The sequence below is a fragment of the Crocodylus siamensis genome, chromosome 6 (genome assembly GCF_052110815.1).
Source record: "Crocodylus siamensis isolate JL-2025a chromosome 6, ASM5211081v1, whole genome shotgun sequence".
NCBI classification, from domain to species: Eukaryota; Metazoa; Chordata; order Crocodylia; family Crocodylidae; genus Crocodylus; species Crocodylus siamensis.
The window spans coordinates 97579207-97600483 of NC_143400.1; the positions used below are offsets into that span (position 1 = coordinate 97579207).

General features: G+C 56.7%; 3 protein-coding genes across 3 annotated transcripts in view; 2 read left to right on the plus strand and 1 right to left on the minus strand.

The window, feature by feature from the left end:
* LOC149863276 (IgGFc-binding protein-like) overlaps window positions 1-11486 on the plus strand; it is a 57126-nt gene extending 45640 nt beyond the window's left edge. Inside the window, exons 43-53 of the mRNA XM_090054147.1 lie at window positions 1291-1541; window positions 2970-3099; window positions 3906-4074; window positions 4658-4831; window positions 5570-5700; window positions 6158-6357; window positions 7504-7642; window positions 9040-9224; window positions 9755-9888; window positions 10489-10615; window positions 10947-11486. Coding sequence (XP_089910273.1) covers window positions 1291-1541; window positions 2970-3099; window positions 3906-4074; window positions 4658-4831; window positions 5570-5700; window positions 6158-6357; window positions 7504-7642; window positions 9040-9224; window positions 9755-9888; window positions 10489-10615; window positions 10947-11486 — 2180 coding nt within the window. The remainder of the gene's footprint in view (window positions 1-1290; window positions 1542-2969; window positions 3100-3905; window positions 4075-4657; window positions 4832-5569; window positions 5701-6157; window positions 6358-7503; window positions 7643-9039; window positions 9225-9754; window positions 9889-10488; window positions 10616-10946) is intronic.
* On the plus strand, window positions 11193-16516 carry PLAAT1 (phospholipase A and acyltransferase 1). Its single transcript, XM_090056276.1, has 3 exons — window positions 11193-12423; window positions 12728-12996; window positions 13803-16516. Exons 1-3 carry the CDS (start codon window positions 12294-12296, stop codon window positions 13902-13904), a joined length of 501 nt encoding a protein of 166 aa, XP_089912402.1. The 5' UTR covers window positions 11193-12293; the 3' UTR covers window positions 13905-16516.
* A 197-nt stretch (window positions 16517-16713) lies between these two features.
* LOC149863278 (putative cation-transporting ATPase 13A5) overlaps window positions 16714-21277 on the minus strand; it is a 57414-nt gene continuing 52850 nt past the window's right edge. Inside the window, exons 26-30 of the mRNA XM_090054148.1 lie at window positions 21003-21177; window positions 19602-19789; window positions 18314-18402; window positions 17789-17869; window positions 16714-16931 (exon numbers count right to left, since the gene is read on the minus strand). Coding sequence (XP_089910274.1) covers window positions 16731-16931; window positions 17789-17869; window positions 18314-18402; window positions 19602-19789; window positions 21003-21177 — 734 coding nt within the window. The 3' untranslated portion in view covers window positions 16714-16730. The remainder of the gene's footprint in view (window positions 16932-17788; window positions 17870-18313; window positions 18403-19601; window positions 19790-21002; window positions 21178-21277) is intronic.

Genomic DNA, 21277 nt, shown 5'->3' on the forward strand with positions numbered 1-21277 from the left:
GGTGGTGCCAGGGGCCATAGGAAGGGCTGCAACAGTGACATCTGCTCGCTTCCCAGCCCCTTTCCCCTTCTCCAGCAATGCAAAGGGCTCTTAGTAGACACCAGCATCACCCCTCCCCTCCTCACATCCCAGTCTCTGTAAAGAGCAAATTCACTTACCACCTTCTAAACGTAATGCAGCACAGGGACTTCCTTTCCCCTGCTTCGCTCCGTGTGTTGGCATTTACACTGCAGCACGCAGGGGGGATGCAACACTGACATGCCAGCGGTGAGGGGTTGCAACCTCCCCTGCATGGGATGATGGCAGAGGAGGGGCCCAGATGTGGAGAGGCAGGTCCACCTTGTGCTGCTTTGGTCTTGATAGTGTTGATGGCAGGGTACTGCTGCCATGAGAACATGAAAAGGCCTTAGCTGTCTGCTGAGTTCCCCTGGTAGGCAAGGGAAGGTAAAATTCGGGGTAGGATAGGGAAGGAAAGCAAATGTGATCCTTTGGCAAGGACTCGGTTGTCTTCTGCTGAGAGCTGGGCTTGGCAGCAGGACAAAGAGAAGAGGAAGCTGTTAGTAAAGCTCAGAGTTGGGCAAATGTTGGGTGCCTCCTTCGGAGACCCCTGATGCCTTTCATCAAGCAGCCGATCTGATGAGCCTGCTCCTCTTGCACCCAACAGCTCTGCTCACGAGAGCCATATCAGGAGTAAGCCGTTTCTTTTGGAAGGTGGCATTACGTCCCCTGGAAATCTGCCTGCTGCTGCGGTTGCAAATGTGGGGCAAGGGAGCCGGGTGGTTACAAAAAAGCAGGCTGCCCCCCTTCCCCATTTGGGCAGCCTAGTGCTCCAGGGACACTGGAAAGCAGCTGGCCCTGTGTTAAGGGGCCGATCTAGGGAGCGGGGTCAATGTGTCCTTGCACAGCAGCCACCTTCCCTGCTCTTATCAACAAGGTAAAGCAGCTCTGCTGCAAGGGTTTGCAAACCCAGTAGGGAGGAGAGAGGGCTCAGAGACACTACACACCCTTCACAGGCTGGCTGGGCCTGACACCATGGTTGAAAGGACAATCTGGTGACACTCCACGGTTGGGTAATGAGACAAGCGGCAGTTCTGCGTTGTAAGCCCACTCTGGTCACTGTCCGTCCGTCTGCATGTCACCATCACCAGTACAGAGTCTGGGCACTTGCCTTAGCTTTTGTAAGCAATGGCCATAACTCTCTAGCCTGTTATTACACAAACCAGTCATCGGCCTCGAATGAGAGAACCGGCCTCTGCACTCAGACTGACTATGGGCACTGTTCCCTCGTAGGTTTTGGGAAGTGCCTGGTCACCGGGGACCCGCACTACCTGACGTTTGACGGCTTGTGGCACCACTTCCAAGGCAAGTCCACGTACGTCCTGGCTCAGACCATCCCCGAAGTGCCCACCTACCTGCCGCCGTTCAGCATTGAAGGCAAGAACCAGCTTCTGCCTCTAAATCGACGCATCACTTTCCTCAAGGAGGTCCGGGTCAACGTTTACAACCACACCGTGATGTTCAAGCAGAAGAAGAAGCTCGTGGTAAGAATCAATTTTGATGCATCCATCGGCTTTTTACTGAATGAAAGACGTTGCAGTGAAAATTGGGTATTTCTGGGCAGTTTATTATTTTAACAATGATGGTTTATTGCAGCAGCCAACCAACGGCCCATGTGGAATGGTGCCCTGGGTACAAAGCAATAGATAGTCCCTGACTCAAAGAGCTAACACTTTCAGCAGACAGAGCCCAAGCAGAGGAGGAGATATAACATGCAGCACGGTGGAAAGAAAGGTGGATGGCAGGGGACAGGGCGGGATAAGAAGGATGAGTTTGGAAGGAGAGTTCACGGTGCAACTCGGGGCTTCAAGACTGCAGCAAAACTGCTCTTAGAGACTTGAGAGAGGAGGAATATAAGTGCTGCAGTCTGAATCTGGAACAAAAAAATGTTGATTGCTTCTCACCCCTATTCATCTGAGCATGGGCACACATGAATGAACAACTGCCTTCACTTGTGGAGCTGCAGCAAGCCTCTGAAGTCCCTTGGTTTCACCGCTAGCAACTTAGAGGGACTGTCTCTCAATTACCAACTTCCTCAGTCTCCTTCATCAGGGACTGTCTCTTAAATTACAGCTTCTGCTACTGCACTGCTAACCTTGCATGGGCAGAAGCAGAGAGTCAGGCTCTAGAAGCAATGATATTGGTTTAAAAACCCTACGCTGTAAAAAATGCACGCCCCTTTTTCATTGCCTTGGAGTTTGAGACATTCAGGGGTCATGTTTTCAAGCCTTTCTATTCAACCATAAGAGGCAAAAAATTACTTAAAAAATCAGGAGTCATGGTAGAAGTGATATCTTCTATTAAACCAACTAGATTTTTGAAAAAAAAATCTTTAAGTGCAAGTTTTTTGTAAAAATCTAGTTGGTCTAATAAAAGATATCATCTCTACCACGAGTTCTGATTCCTTTTGCCACCAGACCAATACAGCTACAACCTGGGTACCTTTAAAAAAATATGAAATCTGGGATTGTCTTGCAGTCACCTGACCCCAGAAACTGGGGCTTTTAAAACCATAAGAGTGGTCTTCATGAGGAGGGAAAAGGAAGCAGACAAATCATGCTAAAGGAGTTGCACTTCTATTTCTCACATTATCTATTATCATTATTCACCGTCTTATGTTTGCTCATGCACATATGTTAGCATCTTTTCTAGCCAAAGAATGGCAATCTTTTTCTTTTTTTAAAAAAGGGTGAAAATACTGACTTTCAGGACAATCCAGCTTCTTTTTGTGCAACATTTACCTACAATAAGAAGATGAATATCAGGGGTTTTCTTCAGCTATGGCTGTTTGAAACTGTTATCATGAAACGTGAAGACAGGAGAGCTTAGCTGGGAGTTTTTCCCTGCAACTGGGCTCAAGGTTGAATTTGGCCCCAGGTCTGTGTGTTAAAAATGCTCTCCCTCTCTCTCAGGTGGATGGAGTGAGTGCTATCCCCCCTGCCCGTCCTCATGAGGGAATCCAGATATTCCAGAGAGCAACAAGAATTTATATGCAGACAGATTTTGGCTTATCCATTAGCTATGATGGCTCTGAAAACTTAGGTAAGTGTGATCAAGAGAACCTATGGTAGCATTTATTTAAATTTATCCTTCCCACGACACCTTGTGTTCCAGAGATTTCTACCCAAAATGAGACTAGAATCTTGTATCCTCTGAGCCTGTGATTCTCCTTTGCAACATGACGTCCCAGAAAACAGGGGACAGGCTGTTTCCCAAGAACTAGACAACCAGCAGAAGTGGTGCCTTTTTATCTGGGTACCTTTGTGTTTCACAAGTTTAGGGAAAATGGGGCTTGGATTGTTCCTGGTTCTGTTCATGCAAAGCCAAACTTCAGCTAACGCTAAAGCAAAATTGCCCACGGTGGCTCATGGGGGTGATGGGATGAGGGTCAGACCCGTCCCTTGGTGGTTCTCCACTACCCCAGCAATGGCTGCTGCACCCTGAACCCTGGGATTGCAGGGCAGGTCCTTCTCCATCTTATCTCCGGATATATCTTAGCATTAGAGCCGTGGGCCTGGTTCTCTTGCTTGAACCCAGTTTATTTCAGTGTACACTCCACTGGCACAAGGAAGATCACTCCTTAGCTACCAGGTCTGAGAGCTGCTCGTGGGAGTAGAGGGGAAGGGTCCTTGTACCCACCACCACAGCCCTGCAGGAAGGGAAGGCCTGTTTGACAGGACACCAGTGCTATTCAGTAGACTTTCCCCTGTGGCGTGAGGGATCCCTGCTAGCATCCCCTGCCTGCGGTCCAATCCTAGCACAGAGCTGCCTGCACTTCCCGTCCTTCCCTCCCGTGCACTTGCTGGCACTGGCTCCTGGCATCAGCATCTCCTTCTGAAATCCCCCAGACATCACCCTGGCCAACACCTACAAGAACAAAGTTGAAGGCCTGTGCGGTAATTTTGATAACAAGTACAGGAACGACTTCACCAAGCCTGACGGCTCCCGTGTGAGGAACGTGAATGTGTTTGGGGAGAGCTGGAAGGTCCCCGTCGAGAGATCGGCCCATCGGCTCAGGTACATCCTATATATGCACCGGGCCAAGGCTGGCTGCTTAATGAGGCCCTAATAACCTCCAGAGAGGCTGCTGGCACCCTCTTCCACCTGACCTTTCTTCTTCCTTTCTGGGGTCATTCATGTATTTTTCTAGCTTGTGTGGGAGGTGGCAGTGCCCCTGCAGCACCCCAGGTCGATGCCACATCAGGGAGTTGCACCATGTCGGACTGGAGGATGGGTGGGAATGGGGGACTGGCCTGTTTCAAGCGAGGCTCCTGGACCCTGGCACAGGGAGGGATCATTTACCTCCCTGCCTGCTGGGCTGGATGACGTGAGGAAAGGCAGGGGCTGATCCGACATCCCCCTGCTTTTGGGAGGCAAGGGCAGCTTCCAAATGCAGCGAGGCTCCTCATGCTTCTGCTCCTGCCCTGACTCCCTGCGTCTCCTCGCTTCCCCAGCTCCGTTCCTCTTCCAGCCAGGACGCGGCAGGTCGAGGCAGTGAGATGTCCCCTTAAATCTGGCGTTGTACCCCATCACTAAGAGTGCATTAGGGTGGGCACTGCACCGAGCAAACTGATGGGCGCTCAATGGCTTTCTGTTCCAGGCGAGCGGCAGATGACGAGTCTGACACTGCCGAGCTGGAAACCGGGCTCCTCAGCGAGTGCTCGGAAAGCCAGCTGATCCATGTCAACAGCACTTCCAACTGCCGGGTCCTGGTGGATCCAGACGGCCCCTTCCAAGCGTGTCACTCCAATGTCTCAGCAGACTCTTTCCTGCAGTAAGTCCCCGGGATTGACAGAGGCCTTTCCCCCAGCTCCTCTTACAAGGTGTTTCTAGAGGCTCCACAGTCAGGTGCATCCACAAACAGCACAGCCATAGACAATGAGGGCTGGAAGGGCCCTCAGGAGGCCACATCTAGTGCAACCCACTGCTCCAAGCAGGACCAGCCCCAACTTCATCATCCCAGCCAAGGCTTTGTCTACCCGGGGCTTGGAAACTTCCAAGGAAGCACCTGGTGCTGAGCCCGGTCGCTCGGCTGGCATTGCGCTGCCTCTCAGTGCAGTCACCACTGTTCAGGGCGTAACAGGGTAGCAAGGTCTCATGAGCAGCTGATCAGTAAACCAGAGGTATGGATGAATGGTAATGGTGAGGATACAGGCTGATGTGGGAAGGATGCTTGCATGCCGGCAGGGATCCAGGAAATCGGCTCTTAGCACAATGCAGTCCACGATGGAGCTCTGTCAGCCACCGGGAACAGAAATGCACGTGGCCGTGACAGGTATTCGTGTCCTTGCTGCTCACATGGGTGCATGCAAATGCAAAGCCTGGGAGTAGCGGCTGCAGAACAAATTGACCCGATCCTCCCAGTGTCCCCAGGTTTGAATAGTCTTTCTTGCATCACTCAGTCAGAAATGTACTGGAAAGCCTTTGCGAGAGCCCCAGCACGGAATCAAGGGACAGCCGCTGGCAACACAGCAGCAAATGTTTTGGGCATGAACGCTTTCTCGTGTTGCAGGAACTGCCTGTATGACATGTGCGTGGAGCCCGACAACAAGGAGATGCTGTGTCGGGATGTGGAGCAGTACACGCTGGTGTGTCAGGAGTCGGGCATCACTGTGCAGAACTGGAGGGAGCGGACGTCCTGTGGTGAGCACAAGACACACAAGTCAGGGTTTGCAGCTCAGAGAACCAAGGACCCCCACCCCGTCCTTCCCATAGGCCCCACTCTCTGCTCCCTCTTTATTGTGGCCCATTACAGTTTATCCAACTGAATTCTTTCCACACGAGAAGAGGCAGACCCCTTTTCCCCCCTCACCCCCACTTCCCATTTTAATAGGCCTTGATCTCTCTTTTTCTTTTGCTAATTGTGTGTCTGCTACACCCTTAGTGGCACACGACAGCCATAGAGCACCTTAATGTGCCCCATTCTTGCTGCTACTCTTTGGGGCCAAGTTATGTGCTGGCTTTCCTCATGGGGGTCCCGAATCACAGAGGCCCCGAGTAAACCTGAACAGAAAATAGGGTCCCAGAAACCCGGTGCGCTGTGCTCCCTGCGTGCTGCAGCCGCCTGGTACAACGCACCTCTCCTGACTTCTATCCACAGCTCCACAGTGTCCCCCCAACAGCAAGTACAGCATATGCACGTCTGCCTGCCCTGTTTCCTGTGGCAACCTGGCAGCTGCCTCGGAGTGCGACCTGCCCTGCGTCGAAGGCTGCGAGTGCCTGCCCGGCTACATCCTCAGCGGCTTTGACTGTGTGCCCTACAAAGAGTGTGGCTGCACCTTCCTCAACCAGTACTACAAGGTGGGTGGGGACCGCTCCCCAACCAGCGTTTGGCACCAGTGGCCTCTCCAAATAATTCTTGCCAGTGCCAAATCTATCTTTAATCATGCATGGCTTCATGCTGGCCATTTGCTCTGTGATGTTTTGGGTCTTGGAGAAAGGGAGGGGGATGGAGCAGGTCACGACATATTCCTGGGGTCCCTTCCTGCCTGCAGGAAGTGCCAGGAACAGCACTGTGGATGCATGCACTTTGGGGGCCTGTACAATGGCACTGGAAAGTCTGGTATCATCTGCCCCCTGAATAACTGTTCATGGAAGAAAGAACATCCTGGGCTTATAAATGTGTTAGGCACCGGTGACAGAGACCTGTCTTAGCACCTCACTGCGGGCCCAGTCCTGGCGGCTCTGAGCGGCACCAGTGGAGAGCTCACAGGCTCTGTGAGCATGCAAATGCAAACACAGCATGCCAAAATAAACAAGTTTAAAATTTTTAATGCTCATTAATGAAGATTAAATGCCGTGGTGTGTACAAGTGCCCTCTGACATGGATGGTGCTCCTGCAGAACCGGTCCCTGGGTAGGAATAGCTTGGGAACAGCACCCCCCACATCCAGGACACTGGATTGGATGGTGCTTGAGGTCCCTTCCAGCCCTGGGTCTGCCAACAGGGCTGGACCCTCACAAATGCCTGTGCCTTGAGTTCTGCTGCAGACCCAGCTGCCCAGGAGGAGCTTCCTGCCCCTACCAGAGAGCAAAAGCAGCTGCCTCCTTTCATAGGGTGAAGCTACAGACCTGAAGCACATGCAGGCTCTGCCCATGATGATGATGGGGTTCCCTCTGGGGCAGAACACAAGCAGGCTGTGGGGCTGGCTAGGGACCTGGATTTGCAAGGAACAGCCAAGCATCCACTCCTGTTTTTCTGGCTGACTTTATTCAATGCCTCTGAATCTACAAACAGACATGGGATTTACTCTGAGATCCTATGGTGGCACAAGCCCCCTGTCCCACTCTAAGGGCTTGTGAAATACTGAGATAACAATAATTTGAGTTAATTACTATTCCAGTGGCACATCTATGCCTGTTTTGATGCCAGTCAAACCCTGGGCCAGTTAGACCTGGGACAAACCTGAGGTCTGTTTTTAACCACACACTCCCCATTCTCTCCCAGGTTGGAGAGAAGTTCAGGACTGAGGACTGCTCTCAGACCTGCGAGTGCACAGAAAGCTCCAGCGTCTCCTGCATCCCAGAACCATGTGGCTCCGAGCTGGTCTGCGGCATTGCCAACTTGACCCGTGGATGCTACCGGAGTGAGTCCATCTCTATGCACGTCCCCTTGCCCCTAAGCTCTCTGCCCGGGGTCCCTCTAGGAGCACCACTGCATCCGGGCAGACCTTGTACAAGGAGGGCCCTCGGGCAGGAACCCAGGATGGGCCTCTTGGCAGAGGGGAAGGATGCAGGCCTGAAAGGGGCTGTCAGGTGCTGCCAAAAGCTTCCCAGAAGGTCCCGGGCATGCACTTGTCAGAGGCTCCTTCCACAACCTTGCTCTCCTCATGCTTACAAACCATCAGTTCTCCCGCCACTGCTTATTTGCAGCCAGTTGAACCTGATTTCTTCTTGGAATCGCAGAAAAGTGGGGCTGGAAGAGAGCTCCAGAGGTCCCATCTAGTGCAACCCCCTGCCCAAGCTATGCCTATCCTTGTCCTTTAGTGCAAACAGCTTTCCTCCCTCCCTGCTATTTATCCTCTTGGTACCTCACTGAGAGCAATAGTCTCCCCTCTGAGCCACCATTTGTCCTGGTGACACAAGCTGAGCTCCTCTGCTCATGCCCTTGTGATGGACTCTCCAGCCCCCTGACCATCCCAGTCTCCTTCTCTGACTGAATGAATCTGTCCTGAACATGGAAAGCCAAAACTGTATGCAGTGTTTGAGAGTCTCCCCAGGGCCTCGTGGTGCAGCAGTGTGATTGCTTCCGTTTCTAGTGGAGAGGCTGGATCCCTTCTAGGATGGCATTTACAGTGTTTCTGGCTTAGGGACATTTTGATGCTGGCTAATACACCCAGGTCTTCCTCCTCTCCTCCTTCCAGCTGAGGAGTTTGCAGCTTAGAAGGGAAATCCCTGTTGTTGGTTCCCCAAGTGCATGAGCTAAGTTTCATCCCAGTTCTATTATTCCCTTTCTCTCAGTCACTGAATCCTAGACAATGAGAGTGGGAAGGGATCTCAGGAGGTCGCATCTGGTCCAACCCCCTGCTCCAAGCAGGACCAGCCCCAACTACATCTTCCCAGCCAAGCTGGGCCTTAAAAACCTCCAAGGATGGAGACTCCCCCACCGCTCTGGGTAACCTGCTCCAGTGCTTCACCACCCTCCTCGTGAGAGTTTTTCCTAATATCCAGCCTCAACTTCCCTTGCTGCAACTGGAGCCCATTGCTCCTTGTCCTGTCGTCTGCCCCCACTGAGACCAGCCCAGCTCCAGTTCTTCTTCCATGCCATCCCAGCCCTCCTCTCTGTTGACTCCATCACCAGCCATTTGCACTAAGACACGCTTACTTGGTCAAGCACCGGGGCATCAGGCACTGAGCCAAGGAAACTCCTTAAAACATGGACTGGCACCACACAGCTGCCCATTCTCATGCAGGGGAGCAGAGGAAAGCTTCCCCCAAGCCGGACTCCCCTGAGAGCCTGACACATCCCCCTCCCTCCTTGCAGGTTCTCCGTGTCTACACAACCCCTGCCAGAACGACGGGATATGCATTCCTGGCAGCGGCAATTCAAGCTTCAGCTGCATCTGTCCTGACCCGTACATGGGGCCCCTCTGTGAGAAAGACCGGGCAGGTAAACAGGCTGCTGTGAGCTTCGTTAGACACACGACCTGCTTGGTCAGCAAAAGCAGAGTACGCTGACTGCAAACAGCTGGGCCTTAGCCAGGACCCGATGCTGCCCTTGGTGACACGGGTACAAATCAGGAGCAGCTGCGAGGCCAGAATTGAAATCAGAATCAGGCCCACATCACATGGGCACTCAGAAACTTAGTCGTGGGTGAAGGGCCCAGTCCCGCTCACGCTCTGGAGGCTTCACCTCCGAGGATCCGCTTGCAGGTACAGCCCGAAGCCACGGGATCAGGGAGTTTGCCACGTGCTCAGGGTGGGATACCGGGTCGGGGCTCTGCGCCCCCCTGGGATGCAGCTCACGTCACTACCTGGCATAGCTGATGGTGTTCCCTGCCCCAGCCTGTGCCTGACAGACATGGTGAGGATGTGGGCACAGGGGTTCTCTCTGCAAAGAGAGACCTATGGTTAACTCAAGTTGCCTCTGGAGGGAGCAAGCAGCAGAGGGGCGAGAGTCTGCCCCAGGCTGGAGCCCAACACGCGCCACGTCAGACAGATCTACAGCTGCCTGCTCGCTCCCTGCATGCTGAACCCAGGCTTGCCTCTCCCCCACAGATGCCCAGGTCTCCCCAGGCACATCTGACAACCCCCTGGTCTACATCATCGTAGGCGTCGCTGTGGGTGTTGTTGTGCTGGCGCTGATCATCTCCCTGGTGCTCTGGGGATACCGGTAAGGGTTTGCACACCTGCACGACACAGGAGCGGGGCCCGGGAGCTGCGGCATTCACACCCGTTACCAGCACAGCGAGACATGACCCCGTGCTCAGGCCACTGGTTACGGTGTAACCTACCGCTGCGTGTGGCCATCGGTTATGGTGTAACACACCCTGCATGTGGCCATCGGTTATGGTGTAACACACCCTGCATGTGGCCCACGGGGCCCCTCGGTCCCTCCCAGATCCCATTAGTCTGCTCATGCTGGTCCCTAACCACGAGGCAGCATGATGGAGCGAACCAGTAACCCCACGTCAACTCTTTCCTTACAGAAGGAAGAGGAACGATCAGTCAAGATTAGGCAGTCAAAGGTCTTCGTCCTTGAACTACTCAACGGATGCACTAGACCAAGGAGTGGGAGAGCAAGACTATGGCTTCATGGTCAACACAGCGTTTGATGAGAGAGAAAATCAACCACACTACTCTTAGTGACCTGCTTCCCTTCTAACTGTTGTTCCTTTTCCTACTCATTTCCCCCAAACCTTGCCTAGAATAATATTTACTAATGAAGCACTGACTGGACTCCCGGCACTCTCGTCTGCCTCGGTGTCCCCAGCCCTTGCGGGAAGGAGGTGGCCCTGACTCCCCGCAAAGGCGCCGTGGGCTGCAGCGGCACTGCTTACGTGAGCAGCACCGGGGGTAACTGCTGCAGCCCCCTGCCTGCAGCTGGCTCAGGAACTGCGGTGAGCTTGTTACCTGCCTGGAGGAGGTGGGGCGAGGGTCTCTGGAGAGCTTGGCTGCAGGCGGGGGCTGTCGGGGTCCCCGCAGAGGAAAAAGCTGACCTGCTGCGGGGCTGGGGTTAGCAGCTGAGACTGGCTTGGGCCTGACACCCCTGGGCCGCCCAGGGCTGGGGTCGGACCTCGCAGGCACCTAGGTCTCATGCTGGCTGGTACGAACACCGCCAAAGTCCATGGGCTGCTGGCCAGCGTTGCAAGGCCTTGGTTGGCATCGCTGCAGGCGTGAGCCCGGCGATCCCGGGGTGAAAGGTGACGGCGGTGCGCGTGGCCCGCCCAGCACAGCACTTGGGATTTGCACCCCGGGCTGGGCGAGTGCACGCAGCTCACGCGAGTGGACGAAAGGGCATTGTGCTGCGCAGGCACTCGGGAGCGCGCGGCGCCGCTGGGGAGCAGACAAGGAAGCAAAGGCCCTGCTCAGGCAAAAACCAACTGCTGCGGGTGCGTGCGGAGGCCGCAGCCTCTGACGGCGTGGGCCCCGCGTGCTCAGCCTCCGCTTCCTAACGTCGGCGGCCGCCCCTCCCCGTGCCGCTCCGCGGGCGCAGGGCGCTTGGCGTCGCGGGCCTCAGCCGCCCGCTGCAGACTGCGAGCATCTCCCGGGTTGCCATGGATACCTGCGCGGCGCTTCGCCGCGGGAAGGCCTGCCAGCCTCCCGGACGGGGCGGGCGCCGCGCCGCTGCCGCCCGAGCCCCGGTACTGCCCCGTGCCGCGCGCGCCCGGTCCTGCTGCCGAAGGCCGCCCGGGCTCGCCGCTTGCTGGGGCCTGCCCGCTCCCTCCTCTGCGGGCACGTCGCGGTGACGACGGCGGGGGCTCTGGCTGACCACCTCCACCCGCGTGTGAGGTAACAGCACGGCCGGCCACCGCCGAGGGCCGGACCCTGCCCCTGGCCCCGACGCTCTGGGAGGCGCAACCGGCCCCGGCCCCGGCCCCGGCCCCACCACAGAGCAGCGGCCGACGCCCTAAATGCCCACTGGCCCCCCGGACGGCGAGGCCAGGGCCGCGGGAGATTTACCCAGGGGCTCCCCGCACCAACGCGGCGCGAGGGGGTCGGCTGCGGCCGGGGGCTCCGACCCGGAGGCCGCCCGCGTGGGGGGGGGGGGGTGCTGGGCAACCACACGCGTGCGCACGGTGCAAAATCCCTGCTCCAGCCCGCGCCCCGCCCCGCCGGTCCTGATTGGCCCGCCTCGACTGCTCATTTGCATGACAGGGGCCGGGCTCGGCGCGGGGGCAGCGGGCCCCCGCCGCTGCGCGCTACTTTCAAACCGCGCGGCCCACCCGCGCAGCGGCGACGGGGCTCGCCGCCCGCAGCGCAGGTCCTGCGTGAGCTGTGGGCGCGCGCGTGTCCTGGCCACGCGCGCGCTGTTGCCGCGTTCCTGCCCGCGTGCGCGCGCCGGCGGCGGCAACCCGAGACGGAGGCGAGGGCGCCGTCGTGCCCCGGCCGCGTGCCGCCCGCTGACCTGGGCTCCGCCCCCGCCGCCTGAGCCGCGCAGGGGCAGCGGTCCCGAGGCGAGAGGCGGCGGCGCGGCCGCTGCGGGGCCCTCCCGGGGCGCGGCCTGACCCCGCCGCGGGTCCGCCGTCTGGCCGCAGGACCGCTCGGGCGGAGCCGGGCCCCCCGCGCCCCTCGCAGATGGCCGCTAACGACCCCTTCAGCGTGAGCGCCCCCCGGCCCGGGGACCTGATCGAGATCTTCCGGCCGGCCTACCAGCACTGGGCGCTGTACCTGGGGGACGGGTACGTCATCGGCGTGGCGCCCGTAGGTAAGCGCTGCGCCGTCCCCGCTCTCCCGGCCCGCGGGCCTTCGCGTGCGGGAGGCCGAGCGGCAGAGGGCTGCCGGGCGTTGCGCGGCCTTCGGCGTGTCCCGGCCCCTCGCCGCGGCGAGCCCGCCCGCCCGCCCGTCCCGGGGGCGCGGGCTGCAGCGAGAGGCCGGCGGGCAGGGCCGGGCCCGGGGCGCGTGGCGCCAGCTGGGCATCGACCCTGGCAGCGGGGCGGCCTGAGCGGGCGCTCGCGCGGCTGGGCGCTGTACCGGCAGCCTCCGGCCTCAGCGCCTGCCTGCCTCCCCAGACGAGGGGGCCGCGGCCCCACTGGCCAGCGCCAAGTCGGTGTTCAGCCGCAAGGCGCTGGTGAAGATGCAGCTGCTGAAGGACGTGGTGGGCAGCGACACGTACAAGATCAACAACAAGTACGACGGCGCCTACACGCCGCTGCCCGTGGAGGAGATCCTCCGGCGCGCCGAGTTCCTCATCGGCCAGGAGGTCTCCTACGACCTGCTGGGCAACAACTGCGAGCACTTCGTCACGCTGCTGCGCTACGGCGAGGGCGTCTCCGAGCAGGTACGGGGGCTCCGCCCGGCTCTTCTTGTCCGGTCAGGAGCTGCTCCTGTTTCCCTGCCCACCTTCCCCGCCCGCCCTGTGTGGGGGCACCCAGGCGCAAGCAGTGGGGTGGAAATCGCGGGACCTCGCCACCGGTTCACTTAAAGCTGGGGAGGGACCAGCTATAAAGTTGTTACGCATTTGCGAGATGGTTGCCTCTTTTTATAGCTGGACAGACGTTTTTATGGTGCCATCACTGCTTTGCACACATTTGCGAGATGTCTGTCCAGCTATAAAAAGAGGCAACCATTTTTATGGTGCCATCGCTGCTTTGCACACGTGGCCGGTCTCAACTTAGGGTGCAATTCACCCATTTTATTGCTAGATGTATGTAACGTCTAGCAGGGGCTTCAGTATTGATGCGGGTCTGGGTGACTCGGGCTGTCGGGATACAAGCCAGAAGGCCTAGAAACCTCAGATCCTCAGGGCAATTGATAAGACGGGGTCCAAGCCCCGTGCGGCGCTGCTGCTGGGTCTGGCGTGCGTACGCACGTCTTGGGATCCGGCGGTGCCTCTGGGCTCGGTGGGGATCAAACACCGGCCTTAGCCATGGGTCCGCACGCAGTCAAGCCCCTTCCGGGCTCAGGCCTGTCGAGCAGGAGTGGGTACTCTGGAGCTGCAGCGGGTCTCACGCCAGTGGGATGCATGCATCTGACAGGGGCTGTGCCTGGCTTCGCTCGTGCCAGTTGCATCAGTAGCGGTGTCCGTGTTCAGGAAAGACAAAGCCCCTGATCGTTTTCAGCCTGCCTTTTGCTTCTCTCTTGCAGGCCAACCGAGCCATCGGGGCCATTGGGTTCGTAACCGCTGCTGCCGGCGCTTTCTCCTTGCTGGGCTTCTTTCAGAACAAGTCCCGAGAGCGGCACTGTTAATCGCGTGCCAGGGTGCACGGACAGTGGAGGCCAGCTTGCGCAGGGCAGCACAGACCGTCAGACGCCAGGAGCCCTGGCTGGAGTATGCGTCGGGTTGATCGGGCGCGATGGTGTTCCTGCGCATTGCGGTGCGCTAACGAGCGACGGCTCCACGCTGGCGGGCACGGCTCTGCTGGGCACTGGTGCACGGAGCTGGGAAAGGAGCCTGCTGCGTGCTGGCTGCTGACGGGGCTTGTCCAGACTCCGCTCTCCTGGGGCTTTTCAGTGAATAGCGTGTTTTTTTTTAACTTGTTTGGAAAAACCGTTTTTACACATTTTTAGAGGAATATTTATGAACTGTGATAATCTTCCCCTCCACTGCCTGATGGACTCTACACGCGGCCGGTCACGCTGGCTTGCAGCTGTCCTCGTGTAGGTGCTGGGGACACGTGCTGCACCTCGGAGCTGCTGCCGTGTCGAGCCTGGAGCTGCGTGACACGGGGAGGAGCAGCGAGGCCTGACTCTGGCGCTCCCTCCTATGTTTGTGAGCGGGTGTCTTGCTCTGAGAAACGGATTTCCTCCCCCCTGCCTGTGCAGCGGTTTCTTTGCGCTGCTCCTTGGAGCTGTCAGGAGCGGGACTCATCCTCGGACCGGCTGGGGGAGATGGAGCCGGAGAGCCGACCCCATCAAGGAGCACACGGCATCTCCTCGGCAGAGCCTTGCTCAGAATTTGCAGGACCTTGCCACAGGTTCAGTTAAAGCTGGAGAGGAACCAGCTATAAAGTTGTTACGCATTTTCAAGTGTACAGGCAGGCCTGAATCGGGAGCTCCCATCGTCTGTGATTTCAGCGTCCGAATACCGAGTCCGGGACCCCTGGCTGTGTCTCATAGCGCAGCCGCGTCTGCTGTCCTGCTTTCATGTTAAACTAAAGCTGAATACAATGGAAAACAACACAGAGGCATTTTGTTACAGTGCGTGTGAATGGTGGGGTCAGTGAAGTTGGAGCCAGGATGGTCCAGAAATCAGAGAATACTAGAAAATAAAAGTAGGAAGGGAGCTCCGGAGGTCACATCCAGTCTCACACCCTCCTACAAGCAGGACCAGCCCCTACTCCATCATCCCAGCCAAGGCTTGGTCTAGCCAGGGCTTCAAAACCTCCAAGGATGGAGACTCCACCACCTCTGTGGGTAACCTGTCCCAGTGCCTCAACACCCTCCTCGTGAGAGAGTTTTTCCTAATATCCAACCTCAACTTCCCTTGCTGCAGCGGAGCCCATTGCTCCTTCTGTCATCTGCCCCCACTGAGACCAGTCCAGCTCCGTCCTCTTTGCAGCCCCCCTGCAGGGAGGTGATGGCTGCTATTCAGTCCCCCTCGGTCTTCTCTTCTGCAGACTCAATCAGCCTCTCCTCACCAGGCCTGTCCCCCAGCCCCACAACCATTTCCATTGCCCTCCACTGAACTCTCTCCAATGTGCCCACATCCTTTCTGCAGTGGGGGGGCCCACAGCTGGACACCGGACTCCAGATGTGGCCTCCCCAGTGCCGAATAGAGGGGAAGAATCACTGCCCTCGATCTGCTGGCATCGCTCCTGCCGATGCAGCCCAGGAAGCCAGTTGCCTTCTTGGCAACAATGATGTGAGAGGCAAGGATTTCTTAAGGTGAAATCTTGTATTGATCTATGTCACTGGCATAGAGTTAGGTGGGTTTTTGAATGCGAGGCTCTTCTCAGGTCTGCCCAGAGCAAGCCAAAAACAGCCAAGTAAAGTGCAGCAGTGGGAAGGGGTGAAATTGTGGGCAGAGCAGCGTGTGCCTCCAGCTGTAATGCAGAGCTGATGCTACTGGGCTGCTTCCCAGCCGTGGAGAGAGACGCACATCAGCATGGCCTGGCAGGGCCGCCCTCTTGCCCCCGTGCTGGTACCCGCGTGATCTGGTCCATGCGTTGACTGAGTCGTGTGTGAGGTCAAAGAGGAGCAGGCTCTGCCCTCATTTACCATGTGGGGTCCCCTGACATGAGTGCAGAGCCCACGTAGCGTGTGAGAGCGCACACTCAGGTGTGCGAGTCTGAGCCTGCAGAGCCTGAGACCTCAACAGCAAGAGGTGTACCACATACTCAGTTCATTTGGAACAAGTTATATATAATAATAATATACAAGTGTATATTGTTATATGCAATATAACGAACTTTCCATGAGTTCGTCTTTCTGTGCAGCTTGGACTTGAAGTGTCTGTGCTCTGCTGCAAATCCACTCGCGTGTGCTCCTCCAGCGACACCTCACCTTCCCGGTATGCATGATGGGGTCCGTGCATGGGTTGTGCAGGGGGCAAAAGGGACATGCCCTAACACCTGCAGACTGGGATTCTCCCAAAGAAAAGCAAAAGTCAAATCCCTTGACTTGCCTGGGGGAAACCACACAATAAGTTTCTTTGTGTAAAGAAGTGCTGGAGTGTGGACTTGTCTGGGCACCTCACGTTGGAAACCCGGGCAGGTCTGCGGTGACCGAGTGGAATCAGACTCCGTGTTTTAACTGTTTTCTGCAATACCAATTTTATTGAACAGATACCTGTATTTATCATAAAAAGCAATCAAGTGAATAAAACTACCTGGAATATGGTTATTCTACAAAAAGAAAGTGCTTGTCGGTGTTCGAGGGCAGAACTGTAACAGACCCCACCTGCACCTCTCAAATGATGTGACGTGGCTGGTATTGGCATGGTTATATTTAAAAAATAGTAATAAAGCAAAAAGGAAGTGGTGTTTGTACATATAAAAACAGTGAAGCTAGTCCAGGTTCCTTATAAATTAGGGAGGTTGCCCATAGGCTGTGGCCGGTCTCCTGCAGGAAGGCTTACTTCTCCTCACCGTGTTCATAGGCTGGGTTTGTGTAGATCTCGTTCTTGCCGTTTTCTGCAAAATCTGTTCGCTGCAAGGGAGGCCACGTTGGATCCATCGCCAGCTTCCTCTGCCACTTCCGGTACTGGCTCTTGGAGCGGAAGCCAAAGCATTTCTTAATCAGCAACCAGAGAAGTCTGTTTTGCAGGATGAGGTCCTGGGAAATGATGGCGCAGAGTTAATGCTGCTTTCCACGCTGGCGAGCAGAGTTAAACTGGCTGCTAGGGAGAGTGGGTGAGATCTTGCCCTCGCCAACATGTGTGGACCTTGCCTAGGAACAGCCTGATCCTGCCCCTACACAGATCTTCACCCCAACCTCCTGCAAGCATCAAAGACTAGAGACCTGGGCCCTTCCAGTGCAGGCCCCGTGGTCTACGCTGCTTTGCAGTGTTATCTTTATTCCTCCCTTTTTCCAGGGTCATCTTTATTCCTGCCTTTTAGCTCACAAGCAGATTCTCCTCCCTTCCATCCATGCAATGCATTGCATTTGGGTGGGTTTATGAGCACAGAGAGATGGGGGCTGATTTTCTTCCTGGCTCGAATTGAGAAACTCCCTTTTGGGGTCATAGCTCTGTGAGTAGAAGCCATAGGTGCAGTTCTGCGCCTGCAGAACATTGTTTGCATGACCTGCTTTGTGGGCTCAATCGCTACAGAATAGCGCACCGTACCGGGAGCGCGTCATGCTGGTTGTGAGCGTCTGCTTCTGCCCTGGGAAGCTGCACTAGTCCGGTCTGCAGATCTAACCTTGTTCTGTAACTAGTGAGCGAAGCCTCGCTTTTCCTCCCTGAAAACATTCAGGCTCACTCCTTGCACAAGGCAGATGTGAAAGACGGGACGGCACACCGGGCACACAGAATGAAATTTGGTTTAATGTTTTCAGAGTTGTTTGCCTCAGAAACCCTTGGGGTTTTCACTTGACCAGGAGCTACAATCTCTTCCTGGACGGAGGAAAGAAATGCATGGGAAGCGCGTGTTGCTTCTGCTGGTTTTCAGGGGATAAAGACGCACACTCACCTCCACCACGAATGATACGCAGAAGGTGACCAGCGCGGTGATTAAGATATAAACCCTCCACATTGTGGGAGTGCAGAGGAGCTGTTGGAAAAGAAACGGCAGAACACAAGTCACTGGGTTGCAAATGTCTCTGTCCAATTTCTGCCGATCCCTCACCGTCCCCAAGCCTGAGGCGGTGTCTTTTCTCAGGCTTAGCGCTAAGGTTAAGATGACAGCAGCATCGCGTTGTGTCCTCAGGTGGCTGAGAGGATTAAGCCACTTCAGTGGCGGGCCCTGCTCCTGGGCTTTCCAAGGGTCACGCAAAGCTCCCACTTGGCCGGACATAACGGGTAGGCAGCACTACCCTTGCATCTGAAGGCCACATTAAGGAAGCCTCATTTAAGGCTGCGGTGGGTGGATGTGGGAGGGCAGCATAGCCATAAAGTCCCCACTTTGTGCATCAAGAACTTCCTCCTTCCACTTGTGCAAAAGGCATCTGGCCAGGGTGGGGGACATGGAAAAGCGTGAGCTGTCCTTCCTCCTTACCTCCATCCCGCGGTACACAACAGCGATGTCAGCAAAGAGGAGAAAAACGCAGATTCCAAGCTGGAGGAGCAGGAAGAGTGAAAATATATCTGGGGGAACAAGAGTGTTAACTGAGTTGTGAACGGTGTCGGTGCCCCGAGCCGTTTGTGATGTGTTTGTGGATGACTTGGGGCTGGCAGCTCCCGAACCGCTCGGGCTGCCTCCATTGGCTCAGCAGCGCTTACTGGCTCAACGAACAGAAAGAGCTGGGAGACCGCACCGTTGTGTCACAAAACGAACCCCCTGCTTCCCTGCTATTTGCACACGTGATGTGGCAGACACAGGCTGGTGCACACTACTCGCGTACGTGGCAGGAAAAGGGGCGTCCGTGGTGTCATCCAGCACATCTAGGGGGACAAGACCTGTCTCGGTGGGCCCTATTTCCTCCCCGACCCATGTGCATGACTCCTTTGTGAGAATGGGGACTGCAGACGTGGAGCATTTCAGCACGACACCCTATGCAGGGGTGGGGTGGTCTTAGTGCAGCTGCACTGGAGGCCAGGTCGTTTGGGACTTTGCTCAGGGAATATATACTGCCTTCTGGGGTGGTCCAGGCAGGTTGGTGCCATCTGCTGTGCCCTGGCCTTTTTCAAAGGATCTGGTGGTCGCAGAGCAGCTCCTACTAGCACAAATGTATGGAGGTGCCCCCAACCCCTTCTTAGGTCAATGGGAACCGGGGCCCACGAGCTGCTGAGGATCCGGGTCCCGGTGTCCGCGTCACTGGTGTCCTTCAGCAGCCTTGTGCATTGCTGCAGAGCAGGCCGAGGACCGAGCAGGCCACAACACCGCTCTGCAGGCACCGAGACATGGAGGGCAAGGAGGGCATTGCGAGCTCACTTCTGCCCAGCTCTGGGTGCGGAGAGAGCTGGCAGGGCTGGATGCTGCGCGGAGACAGCGCAGACCTCATTACAGCGTGGTGCCCTCTACAACGCACGCGCTTTCCATCTGCTGGCATGGCCTTCTGTTTCCTTGGGGCTGGGCTGGCACAAAAACGATGCTCAGACCTGCTTGCCGGCCTTGCTGAAGAGTTACGCGTGGGTCCGTGGCTAAACCCGGTCAGCGCTGCTCCCACTACATTAACCTACGCTGGCTTTTAGCCAGATTGACTCGTATTAAGAGGATTATTTTTAACTCAGATTCAGAGGATGAGGCGAATGAAAGCACCACCGTCTCAGCTAGCTCCCTGCCAGTGCTGTTTTAGGATGGGAGCGCAGGTCTGCGATGGGCGCGGGCGTCCAGCTATACTCACAGTTGGTGTAGATGGGCTTCCGAAACGGCTTCCCCTTGGAGAACACGAAGGCTATGATTATGCAGTTGATGGTAGCCAGCGGCCACATCGTGGTGCCTTCGTAACTGAGGACGCTGCTGGGGACGTGCGTAGCATTTGTGGTTTCGGTGCTGACAGGAGCCAGGGGCCGGTCTGGCGGGGGACACCCTCTGCAAAAGGACGGGCTGCGTGAGGCGCCTCTGTGGGCGTGCATAGACGACACGGGAGTTAATGCAGACCACCCGCAAATTTTAATGCGGCTTCTGTTTTGGTGCGGTGTATTTTTGTTTGCATGACGTGGCGTTCGTGTTTGTACGAACAGGGCTTTCAAGCAAGTTAAGCCCCCAGAGCCAAGCAGCTCTTGGATCACATCCTATCCATGCCTTATGCCTAATGGAGGGCGACTGCGCCCGAAAGTTTGCCAAGAACTTTTTCCCCACCTACTCGGTTGGTCTAATAAAAGATATCGCATCTACACAAAAAACCTTGCCATCCTATCCACCCTGCATTTCTACTGCCCTCGGGACGGTCTTACCAGAAATAAAAGGTGGCATTTTGCTTCAGAAAGGCCCTGCCTGGCTTGCATCCCAGCCTCTGCCCTGTACTCAGCTCCGGGAGCAGGGGTGACAGGACAGGATCCTTGCACCCATCTCCCAGCCACCTCCCTGCTGATTAGCACTGTGCAGCCACGGACATGCAAGCACCCAAGGGCCTGGGCCTGGCCCCGCGGACCAGGGAAGCCCTTGCCCTGCTGCCCAACCTCCTGGGCACATCTCCACGAGGACATGGTGTAGGCGGCTCCTGAATTGAGAAGGACATTTTACAACACAGAAGACACCCGATTCCTGACTCCAGGCACAACCGCGTTCACATGAAGCCAAATGGAGAATAAGACCCAGCGGGCTTCTGGGCTCCCAGGAGGGGTCTGCTCAGAAGAGGACCAGAGAGGCACGGCTTCTGGGCCGCAGCAGGGAGGACAGCTGGGTTGGTTGGGTGACGGCAGGAAAGCGAGGTTTGGTCTTGTGTCCATCTCTTTGCTCTGCCTTTGCTGTGAAAGCCTGAGCAGGGCTAAATGCACAGCAAAGGCCGCGAGGGATGCAATGCCTCCGAGCCACGTGCTTCCCTCTGGTGCACGTTATACACAGCGCCGGCACCGCGGCGGGTAGCGCGGGCTCAGCGGGTAGAGCCAAGGTTGCTTGTCACCCTGTTCTGCATAAATGCAGACTCCTGCGCTCCCCGGGGCGGGGGGCGACTCTGTCGCATGGAGGAGCCGGGGTCGGCACCGCTCCCCCTCCCGAGAGCTGCAGCACGCCCCGTGTCTCGGCGCCTGCCCTGGGCTGGCAGCACGATTCTGGGATCGGATGGGAGAAGCACCGGGTTTACCTGGGGTTGGGCGTCTCCGAATACCAAGGCTGCTGCTTCACCAGGAAGAAGCCGCCGAAGAGGATGGTTGTCGTGAAGCACACGTTGAGGACGACGGAGAGCAGCAGGGTAGGAGAGATGAGCTGGCCTGGAGGGCGGTAAGGGGCCAGCTTTGGGTAGGCGTGGGTCAGGCTCACTGGAAAAGAGAACGGGTCCGTGTCCCCAGGAGGCCTGGCTCGGCGGCTCGCGTAGCTCCACAGGAGCGGCCCAGCCTGGCCCGGCTCCTCCCAGGTGTT

Bases quoted from the DNA above. Each gene is read 5' to 3' on its own strand.
- PLAAT1 (XM_090056276.1), top strand. From the start codon at position 12,294: ATGGCCGCTAACGACCCCTTCAGCGTGAGCGCCCCCCGGCCCGGGGAC. The intron at 12,424-12,727 runs GTAAGCGCTGCG...CTGCCTCCCCAG, and splicing joins CATCGGCGTGGCGCCCGTAG to ACGAGGGGGCCGCGGCCCCA. The intron at 12,997-13,802 runs GTACGGGGGCTC...TCTCTCTTGCAG, and splicing joins GCGAGGGCGTCTCCGAGCAG to GCCAACCGAGCCATCGGGGC.